The sequence below is a fragment of the Lepisosteus oculatus genome, chromosome 10 (genome assembly GCF_040954835.1).
Source record: "Lepisosteus oculatus isolate fLepOcu1 chromosome 10, fLepOcu1.hap2, whole genome shotgun sequence".
Taxonomy (NCBI): Eukaryota; Metazoa; Chordata; class Actinopteri; order Semionotiformes; family Lepisosteidae; genus Lepisosteus; species Lepisosteus oculatus.
In genome coordinates, this window is record NC_090705.1 from 34704996 (window position 1) to 34725663 (window position 20668).

The window sequence follows — 20668 nt, forward strand, 5'->3', positions numbered from 1 at the left end:
TCATCCTTACCACATATAATATCAAAGTGAGGCTTTAAGAACCTACATTATATGATGCAGATTGGTACTACAGTATATACAGACAAGAACCAAATTTGTCATAAACTCTAATCTACAGTATACAGTACAGAATATATATATATGTGTGTATTACAGTAGTTTAACCGAATTCAGATTAAATGGACAAAATCTGCTAAAGGCAAATTTTATCTGTAAAATCAGAAATACTATACTAAACTTTCCCCACAATAACAGACAAAGCACAGGGCAATTGGTATAGGGGTAGATGGTTTTCTTATGATGGGTGTTGTTCGTGTTTTATGTGCTTTAGTAAATATTATAAGAAACAATCATTTTAAGAAATGCACTAAAATGCAAACAAATTAAAAGAAAAGCCCCTTTAAAATGCACAAATAATAAAACAAGGTACAAGTGCTACATAAGTTTAAAATTCAGAAATATCAATGGTGCCGTATAGGGGAACACTACTGTAAGTGCTTGTGATGGGTGTTGTTTGTTTTTATTCTTTAGCCAATTGTATACAGTATATTTATGACATTTGAAAGAAGCTTGTATATTTATGATAAAAAAGGCACTGGAGCAATTTTCATTTGGTGTGGCTATTGCAGTTCTTACAAAAAGAAGTCAAAATATCCAGGAAGCATATACAGATACAGTATATAAAGTATGCATATATACACATTTATTCTCATATAATAGGGTTTTTTGTCCGAAAAAAACAATTTGTGATTTAGCGGAAATTCGACTTACTTTGAAATGGTCCGTTAAACCAAGGCTATATTGTATCTGCATTCTCTTTATTAAATAGTTTTGTATTTATGATAGTAAAGAATTAAAGACAGGTTCCTGATTTGTTATCCCTCCTCCATTCAGCACTTTTGCAAACCTTACTTATTTCATCACTGAACAGAAACCATGAAATATAACTTTAATTCTTCAGTTTCATTTCAGTAGAAGCCCTGCAAATACACACTAAAAAAGCAAACATTTCAGAATTGGAAAAGTAAAAATAACTTCAGTGGTTGTTATGGTGATAATTATAAAAGTAGCAGATGGTTGAAGGTATCAGATGCTGTAGTGATATGTAACATTAGCAGGGTTATTTTTAGCAGCGCAGTGACATGTCTGCAACCTTACTAAAGCAATTACTCAAACTTCATCAGCTCATCCATGAAGGCTTCCTAATAGAAAGGGTTATGACTTTGGAAGAGACATATATCAAGTCAGTGTAAACTACCAAAGAGCAAGGCAGAACAGTCTAGCTTCTCAGTGTTTATTGCTTTGTTTTATGAGTGCTTAAGCTTGGGTTAGCGAATACTAGAACTCTTTTTTTTTTAGTTTTTACATCTGTTCAGTCCATGACGCGTGGATTGAAATAATCCTAAGTGGCTCTTAGAGGTAATTCTCACATATGTTGTCATATTGTAGTTTTATAAAGGTTTTGACATTATCATTACATATACTGGACGGTATAACTTGTGCATCCATTCTGTGATAACTTTATTGTTCGCTGTTGTGCTTTCTTAGATTCAGTTAATTTGTTTTACAAAATTGGGTGCCTTAAATGATTTACATGGGTGTTTCTTCCAAAATTACTTCATTCGAAGGCCACAATAATGGCAGACATTCTTTTTCACAGAGTTCAAAATGCAACAGCAAACCTGTTCCTTAAAATCCTAGTGGTGTCTTCATGGTGTTTAGAAATAAATGAAGCTAAACGCTACTTAGCAGTTTCGAAAGCAGGGACGAAGTGTCCGTTTTATTTGGATCTATAGTAAAATTCAAGACAAATCTTATTCCAGTTAATTCAAGATGTTTGCTAATACCTCTCTTATTCTTTATGGTTGTTAACACAAATTTTATTGTTTTTATTTAGATTTTCCTCCCTGAAGCATTATTATTATTCATCTGTGGTAACTCTTCTTGTCTTCTTGCCTATCAGATGTTGTGCTTGGCTGGTTTTTGTTTAGTCACTGCACAGAGTGCAAATGGGAGCAAGCACATAACTCTTTTTTTCAAAAACTTTTGTCACTTATTTCATATTCTTGTTCTTTGAGATTATGGTTTTCACTATTTTCTGTTTGCTTTAGCAGACAGTTGTGTACCCTTTTTCTTGCAGAAAGGCATTTAAGTAAATAATTGGTATCATAACTCCTGTCAAATTTTGGAATGAACATTAGCCACCAGTGACCCATATTTGATTCATGTTTAACTTCTCGTAAGTCTGACAAACATCACCATGGTGTATTTGTTAAATTAATAAGTTAAATCCCTTCTTTCTCAGTGTGAAACAGAAAATGGATGGATAGTTTGATTGCATGTGCACATCAAGTCAATACTGCAGAACACACTGAGTGTGTAAGACATTGTCACACCAGTGCATGACAGAAGTTCTTCTCTAATCACTTTATTCAAAACTGAGTCATGGGGTACACAAGAGCCTAACCGGGCAACAAGGCAGGATACACCCTGTGTGGAACGTCTATCTTTTACAGGGTACACACACACACACACACACACACACACACTGTAATCAGGCCATTGTAAATGAACTCAAGGAAAAATATTAAAAGACAGTTTATTGAACAATAAAATTTATTGAGGTAATTCATATTTCATGTAGGAATTGTTGAGCTCCTGGGAAGGCAGATTTTGTGAAATTCTACTATGATGGTTGGCCCAGCCTTTTGGTGTAGTGTTTTTACCTCTGTCTGGGAAAGTGCTGTGTGTCTGAGCCAGCCACATGGAGACCATACAAACCCTGCAGTTGTGTCCTTGAATGCAGTTGTGTCCTTATGAAAGTTCAACTTAAATCCTGAAGCAAAATCTCTACAAACTCATTGTACCCAGTATGAAATTATATACTTTCTCCTGAAAAGCAAGGAATGTAATAGGAAAAAGGTGTGTTTCATGACATGGTCAAGACTCATATATCGTATTCAGGGCAGTACAATTAAAATCATATTGCTATATTTATGCTAGCAAAAATTACACAAGGACAGTAACGTTTGAATTGCTGCGTTCTGCACTGGATGTTGCATATTTAACACAAGTATAGCAAAATACATATTAAAAGCTGTAGCATTCTATCATAATTTCATATTCAGTCTGAAGACAGGGCTAAATCGCCGTAACTGATAAAGGCTAAACGTTTGTCAGCACTATCCCAATTTAACAGCATCACTTGATATTATCTATGAGATGCAATTGTTTTGTCAAAAACAGTTATCAAATGTTAGCAGGAACTAGTACAAACAGCTGGTTTGCAAAGCCTCTATCAAAAATGAAACACACCTATTTGTAATATTGCTGGTAGATATATTGTATATGAAAATGTTTTGATGATGTTGTTTTGAGAATGAGAATGTTGAGATAATGGTCACATTTGTTGTGGATTTACCTATTATTCTGTAAGAGTATGTGTTATTAATTTTCCTTATTTAAATAGATTATGCAACTAAGCTTGTTTAAAAAGATTATAGAATATTTCCAGAATTAATTAAGAAAATATTTAAAATCATGAAAAGATATGTATTGAGAGTAAAATGAAGCTTGTGACAGTTTCTGTAATTTACTTTAGTTTTAAATTATGTTGGACTTTAGAAACTAAATTATTCCATATTTAACCACAGTTTAAACTTGGTAAGTGATACATTTACAAATTGTATTCAGGGTGGAAAACAACTGAATACAGTAGGTTACTCTGGTATCCAAATTAGCATTACTACTGCTGTGAAGGTAATAATAATCATCATAGTAGCAATAACACCCAATTTACTCTACTGCCTCGTATTAAGGTCTTGGTTTGCTTCACTAAACCTATACTGTATTTGCACCATTAAAAGGACCATTAATCTCATGGCTACCATCATTACAATAACACAGAAAGAATGTTAACCCTCCCACAAGGCAATGTGCTGTGGGCAATCATGTAATGTATTCCAGTGCTTGCACTGGGATAAGGCAATGATGAGAGATTCATAATTTTAAATTAAATTTGGTGTTTCACTTCCAGAAGGCTCAACCCACGGAAATCAATGACTGCCATTTGCTTTGTGATACTGCATCTGCTCTTTCCCTTATTTCTCGAAAAGCTGGTTTGTTGATCTTCAACTATATGCTTTGCTAATCCTACAGCATTAACTTCTTTTTGTTGTACATATATACAATATAGATGGGGTGCATCAGCTAAAATTAGCCACTTGAGGAATGTCAAGTTAAAATGCTGGAAATACAGTGTCTTGCAAAAGTATTTGCGATCTTCCGATCATATCCTAGTGCTGACATTAATCTTTTTCCACCTATGTGAGTGCTCAGTTTGAGTACTCACTTTTTATTGATACTATTCACTTTAATAATACATATGCATATTTTTTAATTCAACAAAAGTAGCATATTGTAAAGGGTTTTAAAAAACTACATACATGATTATTATGTGCTTTATGTAATGCATATAAAATGAGTGTTCTCGTGTTCTTATGTTCTCACGAGTAATAGATACTTTATTAATCCTGTGAGGGAAATCGCAGAATAAGAAACTGTACTACTGTAATACTCTATATAACTATTACTGGCTTGATTAAGTGTATTTCTAAGCATGAAAAAGAAAAAGAAATATGTAGTCATAAAATTAATTCAGATGGGACTTAAAGTAAATATTTTTGTCACTTTTCGATATACTGTAGAGTCTGACCAAAATTAACATCTGCTCCAGTTCTTTTTGAGAACACCACACATTAGCAGCTTGTTGTGGAAAGCAGTGTGTTACACCCTTAAGATCTGTACCTTTTCTTTCTACTAAATGGTGTTTTTTTCCATATACACCATGTCCTTCACTTACCTGTTCCCTTTTTCTCTTTTAAGTGTTGAGGTAGGAGCTTCTGTCCTAAAATAAAGCCCTTTAATATCTTCTATTAATTCTACCTCATTGGGTTTCAATCATGACCAAGTCCCAAGAGCTTAAGTCTCACAGAGCCCGTGTTTACTCAGCTACAGAGGTGCTGTAAATCATACACCTGCTTAATGGAGAGCTGTGCAGAAACAGAGAAGAGAGAGAGATGGGTTGGTGATAAATGTTTTCAAATTAGCTGTCAAATCTGAGCTTAACCCTTCCTTTACAGATAAAAAAAAGTTTCCATAGCAACCAGTGCTGGTGAGTTGTACAGAGACAAAAGTCCCTTGATGAATAAATAAAACAAGAAGACATCTAACTGTTCTTGGAAAACAGACATTTGCTTCCTATGATATGTGGAAATTCAGTTTCTTGCAAAAGTTTTTCACAAATTATACTGTCAGTTAAGGGATAGTTGAACATAACAGTTATTATTACAAACACTAGGAATTGTATAATCTTTTGAATCAATTTTGATTTGGGTTTCTTTAATCCATAATTATACTGTATATCTATAAATTATCACTGGTGTTCAGTACATGCAGTTGTTCTGGTAGAAAACCCTCTTAAGGTTTGTGGATTGAATCTTTTTTATCTACAGTTGAAATTCAGATCCCTAATTGGTCTGTAATTGGTGTTCTGAGGTCATTGTGCAGTTTTAAGAAGAGTATTGTCGTCTCTCAATCATATCATTTGTAACAGAGAGGTTTCTCACATTTTAGTGCTTTGTCAGCTGAAGACAACCCATTGAAAGAGGTCACTGAAAAAGTCCATAATAGACTGCAGTTTAATTGAGTGATTGTAAAGCCTTTAGAATGTTTTTCTGTCTCTTCATTGGCATTAGAAATATCTTTTTATGTCTTTTACTTAAACCCTTGTACTGTCTTAGAAACTTCAAATACTAATAATCTTGATAGTTGAATGTACAAATTTATTTCCAGTAGTGACATGTAAATGTTGAACTCACATTATTTTCAAATATTCCTTATTATTGGTTATACAGTATTAGTTAATAGATCAATAGTTTTGTGTAATTGACAATAAAATACACTTTTGTATGCATGTACCTGTAAATCCAATAGTTATTTTAATGATTGTGATTTTTAAGATGCAACCTGTGTTTTCAAGAGGGCTACAGAGTGTATTTTGCCTTTTCAATGTCATAAATGTGAACAACAGTAAAGAAACATAAAGACAGCTACAGTATTCATTAAAGCCATGATCGGAATCTCTTTACACATTTATTGAAAGACAACTATGGATGTTTTTTAGAATTCTATAGAATATTCTAGCAATTGGTGTTCTTTAGAAATGTATCAAATAATTGTGCTTTAGGACTAAGAGACCAAGTGAGTACTGCATAATAATTATTATATATTTATATAAGTGATACATAAATTATAATTGATAATTTATATAATAAGTGTGTCCTTCATAGCCTTTCATGTAGTGCAAGCCCAACACAGTTCACTCAGTCAGAACTAACCGGACACTCATGAATGGTAGTGGCAGCATCAGGTTATGGGGAATCTTCTTATCATCAAGGACTAGAAAGACTGTCAGAACTGGGGACAAAATGGACGGTTCAGAGTACAGGCAAATCCCACAGGAAAACCTGCTTCGCTCACCCCAGAATCTTAAACTGGGTCATAAATCCTCACTTCAGCAGCACAAGGAACAAAGCACAAGACTGAAGCCACACTGAAGTTGTCTGACAAGAACCAATAAGGTGAATGTCCTTAAGCGGAGCTCACAATATCCTGATTTGAATCTAATGGAAAATGTGTGTTGAGACTTGACGCTTGCAGTCCATTAACTATAACCGGCAGACATATCAGACCTGCAAGAGTTCTGCCAGCAAGAACAGACAAAATAACACTGCCCCACTATACAAAACAGGTAGAGAACTATCCCAAAATACTGATAGCAGTAATTGCAACCAAAGGTGTTCACCAAGTACTTATTTAGGGGGCTGAATATTTACAGTATGCAATCATTACATTTCACGTTTCTTTAAAGGTTTTTCTAACATTCACACATAGCAGTTCAGACTTTAATCAGTTCATACACATAGTAGTGCGTACTGTACTTTAGAGTTTTGAACCGGAAAATTTAATTTAAAAAATGTATACATTATTTGTTTTTTGCAAGGCACTGTATATACTGTACATATACAGAGGGTTCCCATTATAAATCTATAATATGGATTACAAAATCTGGGTAAATGGGCACCATAAAGATACAGTACATTTTTCCATGTTAAACTCAAAACAGGGAGGATGCATCCATAGAAAATAATGAAATAAGCCAGACTAACACCCAGAAAGAAAACAAAACAAGTATTGGGCAATATCATTTTAATACATTTAATTATACATTTAACATAATGCAACTGCAATGGATCTCCTCCAATAACACTTTCACTACTCTTTGATTTCATTTTGCAAAGATGCAATAATTATAAGATGATAAAACTGTTGCACAAATTTCCCAGTAACTTAGCAAAACACATGCTGCTTAGCAAAGCACTGTAGTTGTGTTATGGTCAGGAGATGGAGGAGTACACAGGAACTTCCTGTTCTCAATGGCAACATAAACAACACATATCGTATGTAATATAAACCTGTACAATACATGCAGTATCTGCCTACTTTACTGTAATTACGTACAGTAAAACACACAATTACACAGATAGTAGTAACAGTAGTATAGGGTATTGATTACATTACAAAGGATATGTGCACGAATTTTACTTAGCAACTACCTTTTCATGCTTCTCAACGCTCATTTTAAGAGGAAGTTTGCCTCCAATGGACTTAGAAGTGGGAAAGTTTTACACCCTGGTAAAAAATGTCAATGGTGTAAGTGCAGGAAGACATACATGTATAACAGGGATACTTACTGTATAATGGACCATCTGTTTACACATGTAGTGTATACAGCACTATATATACTGTATATCCTGTAAGTTGTCAAATCTGCTTGATGTAATTGGTGGTATTTCCAAATACCTGTAGGTCTTTGTCACCCACAGAGTCATGTTGAATGTTTTCTCAGAGCTCATGCATTTTGTCACCATGGGGCACCCATTCTAAAATCGAGTGTCAGTTCTTTTGACTTCCTTCTGTATGAAACTTAGAGTGTTGTCAGATGTTTCTATTTGCTTGCAGAGATGCATTTACTGTACATCTTTAAACAGCATTTCTCCTGAACTTCCATTCAAATAAAAATGTAAAACATTTTTTTTTGTGTAAAGTGATGAATACTGGACATCATCAGTGAATCCAGGATGTGCTTTAGTATGATCTGTTACATTATGGAATGCGCAATATAAGAAATGGAATACAGGAATTAGCTTTATACTTACCCATCCAATATACAGTGTGTCTGAATATATTTTAAGTTGGTACGGTCTTTTATGAATACGATGCTGCACCATGTAGTACTGCAGTTGCTAATTTATTCAAATACCTTTTTCTTAAAATATCACCTGGCGTTCTTTTTGGAAGCTTGGAAATTATTCTACATATAATGTACAATTAACTATTTTATGAAAAAAATGTTCACACTTCTTCTTATGCCCTGTACATTGCATTATGTGTGTTATGGAATTATACAGTAACATGGCAGTATTGTAAAACACAAACAGAGCATTAAAATTATTATATTGCACTTCCAATGCAATGTAAAGTTGATCCATGACTTTGTGCTGTCTGTGTTGAATGCTTCTTTGTGATTTGATCATCGGAGTAATGTTTTTCTGAAGCATTATGCAAATGGAAAACAAATAGTAGGATTACTACTTATTTTGAGTCAATGGATATAGAGTCAAAATATACAAGCATTTTCAGTTCAGGTATTGAAACACTGGCATTTATAAAAGAAAAATGTCTTATTACAGATAAATGCTTAGCGAGTACAGGTGCTTGCTACCAGCACAGGCTGAGCTGTATGAACAGCTCATCAGATATTTTACATTTAAGCCTGGGTCATGCCACTGGCAAACTATGACAGTAGCCAATCCTGTTACTTCCCAGGGCCCTGAAGGCTTGCTGTGGAGCATATCTGGATAAACGGATGACTCCTTGGTTGGATGGGTTGATTGAGCTTGTTTGCCCATTCTCATCTGCTCCAGTTTCGAATTCTCTGTTACCCATAATGTAAAAAAAAACATAGATGGAGTTTTCAAGATTTCAACCCATGTGAGCATTAAGGGAAAAATGATATCCCTTGTTTAAATAAAAAAAAAGTATATATTTGTATTAATGTTTGAATTTTTGTAATGGATTAAGTTTAATTCCAAAATATTTAATTGCATTGCCTGTTCCTCTTAACAGCATGGAAGATGCATTCTGGTCTTGCAATAAGAGTTGTTAGGGATTGTAGAAAAATGTCACCATACACTTTCTGGAATGCTTTACTGAAAACAAAGGTTTATTCTAGTTTTTATGCTCTGTATATGAAACATGGTGCTTACTATGAATACAAAGTTCTAGCTGACTCAAAAACAGAAATGATTTTCATTATTTGTAATGGTAGCAAGTGATGCCCGACTGCAATGTGGAGGAAGTAAAAGCCTGCTCAGATGAATGGTTCCATGAAATAATGTTTGAAGCTACTGAAAGATTAATCCACCTGTGATGGCAATAAGTGAAAAGTAGAAGCCATTTGTTGCCGAATAATTTTCTTTACGCTTGTTGAATGAGCCCTGAAGATAATGAGGCTCATAGATTTCAAATGCTAAGTATGACTTTTGAGACAATGAAAGCATGAAAGAGTTGAATTCAGAAAGCTGTTGTTAACATGAGCCTGAACTTTAACATTGCTCATTCACCAGAGGGAGGCCATGCTTTGGAGGTGTATCGATCTTCCTGTACCACTTGGCCATTGAATGGCAGTCTGTAGAAGCTTAAGACAGTTTTTTGCTTTTTGTTAATATTGCCATAATGACACTTGGGCATTTCTGTTTCTGTATTTTGACAGTTAAGGGCTAAATGTTTTTATAAAAAAAGATCTCTGATTCTGAAAATAGAAAGTTCCAATTGAAGACTTACAATATAAATGATTATGGACATGCTATAACTACAATATATGCTGTTTGAAAGGTGTATATGTAGGTACAGTACACGATTTGGTTTATAAAATAAATTGCAAGGTAAAGTGAATATGTGCCTTATCCCCAGCCCAGATCTGATCTCCATTTCTCAGGCATGCTTTTAGCCATGAGCATCACAACACGCCCTTCAAGAGTGGTGAATTTTATTGTGTCAAAAGACTGGCCCCATATTGCAGGAGAATTAATTGTTCTTTGATGTCTTAGGGGGTTACATCATCATTACAAGGTCAATGAATGAGCGGTATTATACTTTACTGATTAATTTGGATCTCCTGTTTGTTACAGGCTTACCTGTACTTTGCATGTCTCCTAGCAACAAGCTTTTCAAAACTAAATATATCCTCTTAGTAAAGTGTTGTGTTAGGACTGGCTCGATTTGGTGATAAAAATGCAGCATGTAGAGAGGTGCAACTTCATTCATGTCTGCCATCATTGTATATCATCAACCATCATGATATGAGTGAGGCATATGGCGTGAGGTCTTTTCAAGGCTTCACTAGAAGGTAGTATTGCAAGAATATGAGGCTGTATGAGTTACAAAATACGTTACTCATTATTCACTCATATTTCAAGGAACAGAAATAATGAAAGTATTAAAAATATTTCTCTCTTTTATTTTTTGGTATCATTAATATGTCAATGTTATTCTAAAGGAAAAGCATAGAAATGTTATACTATGATTTTAATACATTAATACATTAAAATACATGAATACATTATATAGATTATTCTTTTTTGAAGGAATGTATTGTGAAACTACTGTACTGTATGTCACAAGACAGCAATGTATAACATTTGTAAAGAGAAATGTAAAGAGATGTTAAGAGACAAAGATGTAGATGGTTACAACTGAAACCCTGTACTGTCACGTAAACCAGGTGCATTTTCCATATGCGTCACTGACTCGACAACTCATTCGGTTAGATAATGATGTGATCACTTTGTCTAGAGCCCCCAGAACAGAACGACATAAGGAGGGCTCTTGTGGCCTTCATTACCTAATTGAACCCATCATTTGTTGAATTTGAGAGTTGAAACCTTTTGTTTTCTTTTAAGAAGCTAGCGACTTTGACCTACAAAACTGGCTGGACCTTGGCAATTGAGGACTGGAATTGTATAGCCCTGTTCTAGAGGTTTCCAACCTGGGGCAAGGGCATTTCATTTCCCTTCTAAAGAGATTATGTACAGTAAATAGACTTATAAAGGATTATGGGACAGAGGACAATTAGCCAATATTCATTCAGGACAGTCTCTCATGTTCATAGTTTTGTTTTGCCAGGTTCGGTATCTGTTTTCTGTTCTTTATGTGGAAATGTCCTTTTGGGGGCCTGCCTAGGTTGTAAAGTTACAGTGGTATCAGCCCTTTCTGCAAGCCCCATTGTGTTCTGTGTGTCTTTCTCTCTGCACTGTGTAAATCAGAATGCTACTAAGGTGTGTGAGAAAGCCATTCTTATTTAATGAGAATTGTTCCAGAGTATATTCCATTTTACCATTACCAATGCCTCTGCAACAAATGTTCACAACCAGGCAATGCACAGTGATTACTGATCTCAAAAATTTAAATGTATGTGTGAGTTATTTTAGGGGAGTAGCACACCATTTCCTGAAAATTATAGGGTATTCCTTTTCTTTCAAGAAACAGCTGGATGAGATCATTGGATCAATTATTTATTTAAAACCAAATATGCTAGATGAACCAAATAACTGCATGTTCTATTATGCACTATTATTGGATTGGACTAGCTTAATTATTTGCATTGTAGCACCAATTATTCAATATATTAAGCAGTTCTGGATTTAAAGATGCATTACACATACTGTGAAAATGCACCTCCTGAGGACCTGGATATATGCACTAGCTATTGATCAAATGGCTTTTGTTTTTGCAGACCTAAATGATATGTTCCCAAGAGAAGTTTTATCCATCTGTGCCAGAAGTTTAAATGCTTCTACTTCTGCCTTAAATTACATCCACATGAGCCCCCTGCCCCCACTCGCTATTTCACCTACTTTTGCAAGTTCTTTTTGATCGACAATAAACTATATTTATGACCTCTTTAAGCGAACAGTGTTATACCCTAATACCTTCCTGCATCACAGTGTTAAATTTTTAAACCAAGTGAGTAAATTTTTAACCAAGTGTGTGGTCAGCAGAGTGCCATTGTCAGCAAGTAGCCTCAATAATAACACTGTATTTCATTCAATGACTTAATATGCCTGAAACATATTCGACCTCTTTGACCTGGACTAGTCTATAAAACAGATAATGATGAAAAGAATCTGCCCTTCTATCCCGCTCAAGTACATACAGTTTGTGAGCACCTGCGCCAATACCTATTTGAAACCTTATACTGTATATTACATTGAGAGGAAAAGGCAGTGCCTTCTTCTTGAGGCAAATCATGGAATAAATCCTCAGACCACTTTTGTTACCAATAAAAAAGGTAGCTTTGTGAATAGTTTGGATTGGTTTATGGGGAAAAATAGTAACATGAATTAGTAATAGATTTGGAACAAATGCAACACTGTACAGACTTCATGGAATACCATTCAGTGTGAGGATGACATGAAGGTACACTTCCAAGCTTTATGCATGAAGGTGACAGCTGTACAGAAGCCCCAGGCACTTGGTGAATATTGGAATTTTTCACCAATTGATTGCTTATGATTTTAAAGCTCACCCCGTAATCATTTTATTGTGGTTTGAGTAGGTAGCTGTGTCAGCATATGCTGCAAAGGAACAAGTAAAGTTTATTCCATGTTGAGAAGAGAAGAAAAGAAACAACGTTTTGGCTGTGGAGCCTTCTTCAGTTGACACCTGAATCATGTAAAGGTGACACCTGAAGAAGACTCCACAGTCGAAATGTGTTTCTTTTCTTCTCTTTTCAGCATGGAATAAAACTTTACTTGAGCATATCTTGTATGTTAAGACTACGTTAAGATGTCCATCCTTGTGTTGATATGCAATGTATGATAAAAGCACGGTAGGACCAGACAACACCTTTAACACGTTTTTATTGTTCATGCCAGCAGCCACTGTTGTCACCAGGATTCAAATAGACTGTAACCTTACTGAACAGTATCAAATTACTTATCTTGGTCACTGAAGATGGGAAGTTGATATATTTTCTAAACTGAAGTGAGAATTAACCTGAGCTTTGCTGATTGACTTTCACAGACCTGTGTTCAGTGGAGGAGTGATGGTGCAATGCGCAATGAATCCTCAACTCCATCAGAACTTATTGTTGTACCAAGTAGTATAACAATGTCTGGTATATGGAAAAACATATTTAACTTGTGATGGATCAGCTGCTGTAAAGCTTCATTGACTTTCCATGCATAGTTTTTCTTGAGTTGTTGTATGTTTTTTAAGATTCTTATTAATATGTATTAAAAGTTGCTTAATGGCTTAGTTTCTTCTGAACTAACTAAGCATTGTTAATAACAGTCCAAGTTGTTTTATTAATAGAATGTTTGTGTATACTTTGTACAGTATATTCCATTGCATGGTCAAGGACTTTCCCAGTTCTTGAAGTATTAAAACATTATACATATATATTTCAGTATTCAGAGTATTAAGTTATAAAAATATAAAAGTTGCCATTTTATTTAGCATAACATCTATTCTATGCACAGATTGCCCTTTTCAACAATCAGCTTAATGTAATAGGGACTGCTGATTTCAGCATGCAGTCGCACATCATAAGTCCTTATTGGAAAATAGGTAGTAGATAAGAAAAATATTTCAGTTAATGTGCTTTTGGAATAAGGATTTACCACATGAACATTTGTCTTTCTTGATCTGTGATAGGCGATATATGTAATATATAAAATATTACATGTAAATGCATATAGACATAAGCATTATGATTGTAGTTATGCACATTTAAAAATAATAAATAACCTTTGTTGTATTGAAGAGTTTTCAGTGAAAATAAATGAATACTGAAATCATTTTTGTCATCACATTGTCATAAAATGAATTGGCATTCATTTCAGCATTTATCACAATGACAACAATGACTCCATGCCAGCAAAAACATGCTCGAACCGTATGTTTTTGAATATGCATGCAAAGCCTGTTATATAAAATCATAGTCATTTCTTCATGTTGTCATCAACAGTGAGCCTGAAATAGTTATTTGAGTATGATCGACCCTAGTACACTGAGAGGGCTTTTAAAATTTCTGAGCACAAAGGACAATTGTGCTTGTTTAAAATAAATTGTGGCACTTTAACTTCACTTGAACTGGATCTCTGTTGTATTAGGATTAATGGCACATTAGCTAAATTAAATTTACTCCTAATTTAACATGGTATGAAAATGTCAAAAAGAACAGTTTTCAATGTGTGTGTGGGTGGGTGGGAGGGAGTTGTGTTCCAACAATCTCATTTGTCCCTACTTGACAGAAATTATTCATGCATGAGATTGATTGATCCCAACAGGAAGAAAACAATGTTTACATCTTCTGTACAGTGTCTGGAAAGTTAACAGGTAAAATAAAAAATGCTGAGTGAAAATGTATAATTTCTTATGTATTCAATGCCTTTAAGACTACAAAATTGTATTTTTTTCAATCATGGGTTTATCATGGATTAGGGAATTATTACATCACAGAGATGACAAATACAGGTACATAGGGTGTAGCAGCTATCATTGACATTGGTCTTCATCTTTCTACATCATTAGCAGGGGTTCAGATGTAGCTGCTGTCACAGGAAATGTGAACTGGGTATTTAAGGTGAAATGGAGGTGACCAAGAACGTTTTAAATACAATGCTCTATGAACTGAAATACAATGAATTCTAAATAAAGCAAATAAAACATTAACAAAGAGTAAAATAAATCAGAAACCCTCACCATAATACAAAGATTTTTTTTGGTTTGTTTGAACAATTACTGCATTCTTGAACCATTGGATTCTGAGAAGTCTTCTGATGTTTGGTTACAAACGTACAGTAACTATTCAGTACTGAGATATATACTAGTTTTTATATTCTGTTCTTGCTGTTCTGTTCTTGCATCCCAAAGCTTGCTGCGTTTATTGTATGGCCCAATACATCTATTAGAGAAACTACATTTTCTAAAATGTTCCCAGCTAAATACTACAAGATAGAACTCAGTGGGAAATACAATTAAATACGGTTTTGTTTAAGAGTGTGTTGCTTTTGTATTATTATACAGAGATGATTGTATAAGTAGATTGGGAACTGGCACTGAGAGGTTGTTTTCTGAATGTTTATTTAGAACCTGTTTTCTTACGGGTTAAGCAGTTGTTCTTGTATTTTGACTTTCCCGTGTTCTTATTTGCTGGCTTATTTCTGTTTTCTGATTGATTCCACATTTCTACGATCTAATAAGCTGATCAGGCCCTGTGATGTCATTGATGCATAGCACACCTTAAGAACATACACATCAATTACAATATTAAGCCCCTCTCTGATTGAATTCCTACTGTATATGAAATTCGTGTGGCAATTTAAAAAAAAGGTATACCTCTGATATATTTTTTATCTTATCTGTGTCCTAACTGTGTTATGTCTACTGATGGTATCTGCTCATTTTCCATATTCTTATTACTTTTACACATGAAAATTTCTGTTTTTGGTGAAAGAACTATTTCACTGACTCTAAACTGCAGTGGATTGCTCATATTAATCTCCTGAGAAAGCCCTTAAACTATGCAAGGACAGCTTTTTGAAAAACAAAATGACTGAGAAATTGTACTGAGAAAAGACATTTTTTTAAATGGAGTACTACTTCATACTGTACATACAACACCATTTAGGTAGGCATACGTTTCACTGAAATCCTGTAGAATGAAAAAAATTCTCTACTGTAGCTTCTCTTTACAATGTGTCCTCAGACTTTTGAACGGTCCTGTATGCTTTCATTCCAGTTGAGTTCTCAGTCCCAAAATTGAGCCATTAATTGATGTATGATCCATTTGAACTCTTTAATTGTTTAAGCTTCTAAACATTTTGAACATTGCTCTTTAACAATGTTTCATACTGTATGTAGCTTAAGATCCCCAACTTTTGAGTAAGAAAAAAACATGCACAGGTCACAGGTCAATTACAGTTGTTATTGCAATTAAGGATTCAATTAAGTAACGAGATCAGTTAGAACATAAAGCCGCAGGTATATGGGTTCCCAGCACCAATACATGGCTTTATTGTAGAGGCTTGATGTACCAAGGATCATGTTTCTCACATTTTGTTTATGTGAGACATACAGTTGGCCATATAGCCTAAATCCTATCCCATTTTCTTTTTCCTTTTTCTTCAGATGTACTGGTAAATGGGAAGCCTTGTGACTGTGATGTTGTAGCTGACTGCAAAGTAGGAGATCCAGTGCCTCTTGAGGTGAAGTTGACTAATTGGAGCAAGCATGCAGTGGGTCCCTTTGCACTGACCATCATTCCCTATCAAGACTACCAGAATGGAGTCCATAACTATGATCTACAAGATGCTGTCACCTTCATTGGATCCAATACCTTTTACATTGACAAAGTGAGTGAAATTGTCAATGTTCGGTTTGCAATAGTAGGCTTCTCCAGAGTTTATGCTTCCATTTAAAAGGCGTAAAGTTATCCAATTTATAATTTCTTGACATAATAAGGAGTCAGATTTGTATACCTCAAACCTGATCATTTTATCAGACAGCATTTCTAAACCCTCTACCTACTATTGTTTTTGTACAGTATATGTATGTTCAGGGTTTATTCTCTTGGATTTGCAGGTTTCTATCTGATTCACTTTCACTTAAACTGCTTCTAAAAAAAATTGTAGTATGGTAAATTGTACTTGTGTGGTAACTGTTGTTGTGGGTTCTAATTGGCAAAATAATGCCCATGACCTTATTGATCTCTTATCACGGCCACAGTAGTTTCCAATGATGTTGAAAAGTAGTTTAATAAAATTCCTTTTGCACTGTGGAACGATTGCAGAATGTATATAACTTTCATCTACACACACATTGTATCTGGACATAGATGAATATCCTACCTATACTACATCATTTTTGAATCAGTGATGGAAAACAATTCTGCACGTTCATTTATAACTCATGTCATTGGATTTATGGAAACTTCTAAGAATAGTTCCAGATGAAGAAAGCTTGTAGCATTTCTATGTTTATGAGATCAACAGACGGCCTCTTTTCTATTTTTTTTTTTGTACAGTAGACATTTTTTTGTCTACTAAGTGATTTTTTCAGCGATTTATTAGTTTTATTTCTAAAACCGCTTATCATCGTAGAATAAATTGAAATGAAGAACCCTACATACTGTATGTTGTATAAAGTTGGTAAAATACTCATTCAAAAACATTTCCTTCCTCTGTTTTAGGTGAATCCCACTGAAAACATCATCTGTGACGGTGCTCTTTTATTCCTCTACACTGGAGATTATTACCTGAACATCAAGTTTCATGATGACAATTCTAGCCGGGAGCTTCCCTTAGCTTGGTTCTGCTTGCCAAGTATTCATATCAAAGCCGTGGACCCTGAATTTGAAACCAAATTTTAAACAGTGTCAGCACTACCTCTTCCCCTGCTCTTCCCCCTCACCCCCCCCAACCCACCCCCTCAGGTTTCTGTATATTTTGGAGTGATATTGCTTACTGAAGCAAATGTATTCTGCTGAGGATGTTATGCTGGGGTGACATGACATAACAGATATTCTGAACTCAATCAAGGAGGACGTATTAAAAAAATGTATTTTAGGATAAAAATGCCTTTGACTTACCGTATTTCTATGTTGCGACTATACCCCTGAAAAAATAAAGAATGAAAAAAAAACTAGTATGTGAACATAGATTTCAAGAAAAGGACAAAATAAATCTATTTAAGGCAGCAACTTTTATTGTAGCTTGGGTCACATTTACAGTGACCCAGAACTATCAGTCTCAGTTTTATCCCTTGGACAAACAGGCATTAAAGAGTATACCTAAGCAGCAATGCCATGCACAGTGGGAGGTGCAGATTACTGCTTCGTTTTTAGAAGGCACGATCTCGAGCCCAGGGCCTCTACAAAGACTAGATTCTAGAAACAGTACAGTAATCAGTCTGAATTTCACTTAGTGTATTGTCCCAGGAACATTGCAGTATAAAATATACAAATGTATGTAATACTTATAACCAAGTATCTTTTGTGCAATGAAGAGAAATAAAAACAACAAGTCATGATTTAAACAATAAAATTGAAGTTAATATAAGAATAAGAAAGTGTTTTACGATATTTGTATTTGGCTTTTGCCCCATTAAAGTACCATAATTTCAGTATAGAGCTCAGCTGAATATTTTATGCTAATCCACATAAAACTGAAGTTTAATTACATGAGTACTTTTTTATTTTGTGTATTTTGAGAAGAGTATACTGTTACGACAAGCATCAAGTATAAAATCAACAATTAGACTGTGAAACCATCTGCAAATAATTGAAAGAAAATGATCATAATTAAGGAATTGTAAGACAGCCTAATATTGTACATACTGTACCCAAGGAATTGCAATATCTCTGTCTTTTTGAGACACCAAATTGGCCAAAATATATGCCAATTTGGGGGATTTGTCCAAATAGTTTGTGAGCAGGTCTATCAACTCCTAAGGAATACAGTTGCTTCTGGTACTGCTGATTTTTCATTGTATGTTTGGTTACACTGTCAATGTTAAAATAAGCTGAAATGTCTAGAAATGCAGCATTTGTGAGTATATGAACTTCAACACCGCTTTGTGAATAATTATAAAAAGTTGGTGATCACTTGAGTTTTTGACTTGTCGATAATATTACCTGTGCCTCAATAAATATTCCCTCTGAAAAATAAAACTCAATGCAATTGCAGGAGATTAATTTAAGAAATTCACATATACAAAATTTTTGTGTAATAAAATTTTAAGTGTAATCAGATTTGTTTTGGTGGAAATAAAGGTTGGATATAATCTTTTTCAAATGTGAAAGAAACAATTATTTTAAAACTAAGTTGGAATAAGTGAATGCTTTTTTTGCTTTTGGAGTTTCAGTATAGAATGAATTAATATCAAGATCAAACATTGTAATCATTTTAATTGTTTTAAGATGAATATGTTTAATTTTAGAAAACGAAAACAACCTAAATAAGCACGAAACCAATTAGTGAGATAAGTCTTGAGAAAATAATATAAGCTTTAATAGATTCCAAATGGATAAATATTAATCTTTTTAACAATACCTGCTTTGATGTATTAATGTTTTAGATTATCACAAGAATAAAGTCTAGTAGATTTCAGATTTTAGAGGGAATTCCAGATCTATTTTAGTTTCTAAATAAAGGCATTACAGTTGTTATACATATGTTATATACTGTATATGTAGAAAGTTTGAGAAGCTGCCATCAGATCTTGATAAATCTTGTTTTTACAACCAAACTTCGTCACATTAACTTTAGTTTCACTATAATAAAGCCATGCAATTAAAAAATTGAAATTTGTAAAGAAAGACACATGATTAAATATGATCAGTGGATCATTATTTTGTATTGTTTTATAAAATGGTAAATACTACATCACATTAGAATGACAGTTTCCTTAAAAAAGAATTCCTTCTGCATCCGATTGTAAAAGCAAGTGGTATTCACAGCCCCTTTTCTAATTCACTACACATTTTAACAGAAGTTAACTTTCAGCACAGAATAATGACTGCATTTCAAGAAAGACTGTATTGTGAGATGTTTCACAAGCATAATTTAGTCCTTCCAAGACAATACTTCTCAGAAAGTAGTCAGGTTTGAATGGGAAAGACGTCACCCATCAGGTGTGGAATTGACATCTGGACATGTCGTGCTTGTCCTTTCCCGAAAGTCCAGGCAATCTCAGTCTTTGCATTTGGGCCAGGCACCACATTCATCAGCGTGTCACAATGACAGGGGGCATCAATGTCTTCACACACTTCATGCAACACTTGCTCACCTTGATGAAGCTCTATGGCGAAAGTGTGGCCAGCTGTGAGATGTGTCAAATTCCAATGCAGTCTTTTTTCTCTCCCTGGCTGTCTTGCCTCCTGTCAAACAGACAGTATTATTAAACTCTTAAATATTAGAAACACATTGCCTTGCATCAGGTGGTCCCACTGGAAAGAGTAGACAGAAGAATATTCCCAAAGCACTTTGTCAAAAACATTTAGTACTAAATTTAAGGGAAATTTAATGTGTACGGATACAGCATTGAATTCTTGTTAATGTATCAGTATTTGTTTACTCTATTAATGAGCTACTCTGGCTAAGCTTTTATTATTTGTTTTAGGACAAAGTAGTGTAATTTTTTTTATATTTTCTAAAGCTGAATCTTTCTGACTAAGCAAACATTGAAAATAAAAATATCTGTGCTGTGCCTCAATCACAAAACCGATGCTGTCAAAAGCCATAGATTTCAATCTCACACTAAAATTGCTGATCTGATGTTTTGAATTATTCATCCCTGCTATCTCCTAACAGCTGAAATTGTTCAATGATTATCAGCTTCGATTGTAATATAAATACATGAAAAAAAAAACTTTTTAAGCCATTGAAATGCTAAAAATAAACACTATTATTTGAGTCAGTCTGTTACACATCATACCATATACAGCCTTTGGATATCCCTCGAGGTGTTATCTCAGAATAAC

The 20668-nt window shown here is 34.3% G+C and overlaps 1 protein-coding gene and 1 long non-coding RNA gene across 5 annotated transcripts in view; one reads left to right on the forward strand and one right to left on the reverse strand.

Moving 5' to 3' along the window:
* The window catches only part of trappc9 (trafficking protein particle complex subunit 9), a 665954-nt gene extending 646980 nt beyond the window's left edge, over positions 1–18974 (forward strand). For all 4 annotated transcript variants that reach the window (XM_015357321.2, XM_015357322.2, XM_006635851.3 and 1 more), the window contains 2 exons: positions 16318–16541; positions 17378–18974. In XM_015357321.2, the coding sequence (XP_015212807.2) occupies positions 16318–16541; positions 17378–17557 (404 nt within the window). In that variant the 3' untranslated portion in view covers positions 17558–18974. The remainder of the gene's footprint in view (positions 1–16317; positions 16542–17377) is intronic.
* Positions 18975–19886: 912 nt separating this feature from the next.
* LOC107078552 (uncharacterized) overlaps positions 19887–20668 on the reverse strand; it is a 43548-nt gene continuing 42766 nt past the window's right edge. The window contains exon 3 of the long non-coding RNA XR_001479507.2: positions 19887–20065. This is a non-coding gene — a long non-coding RNA (uncharacterized lncRNA). The remainder of the gene's footprint in view (positions 20066–20668) is intronic.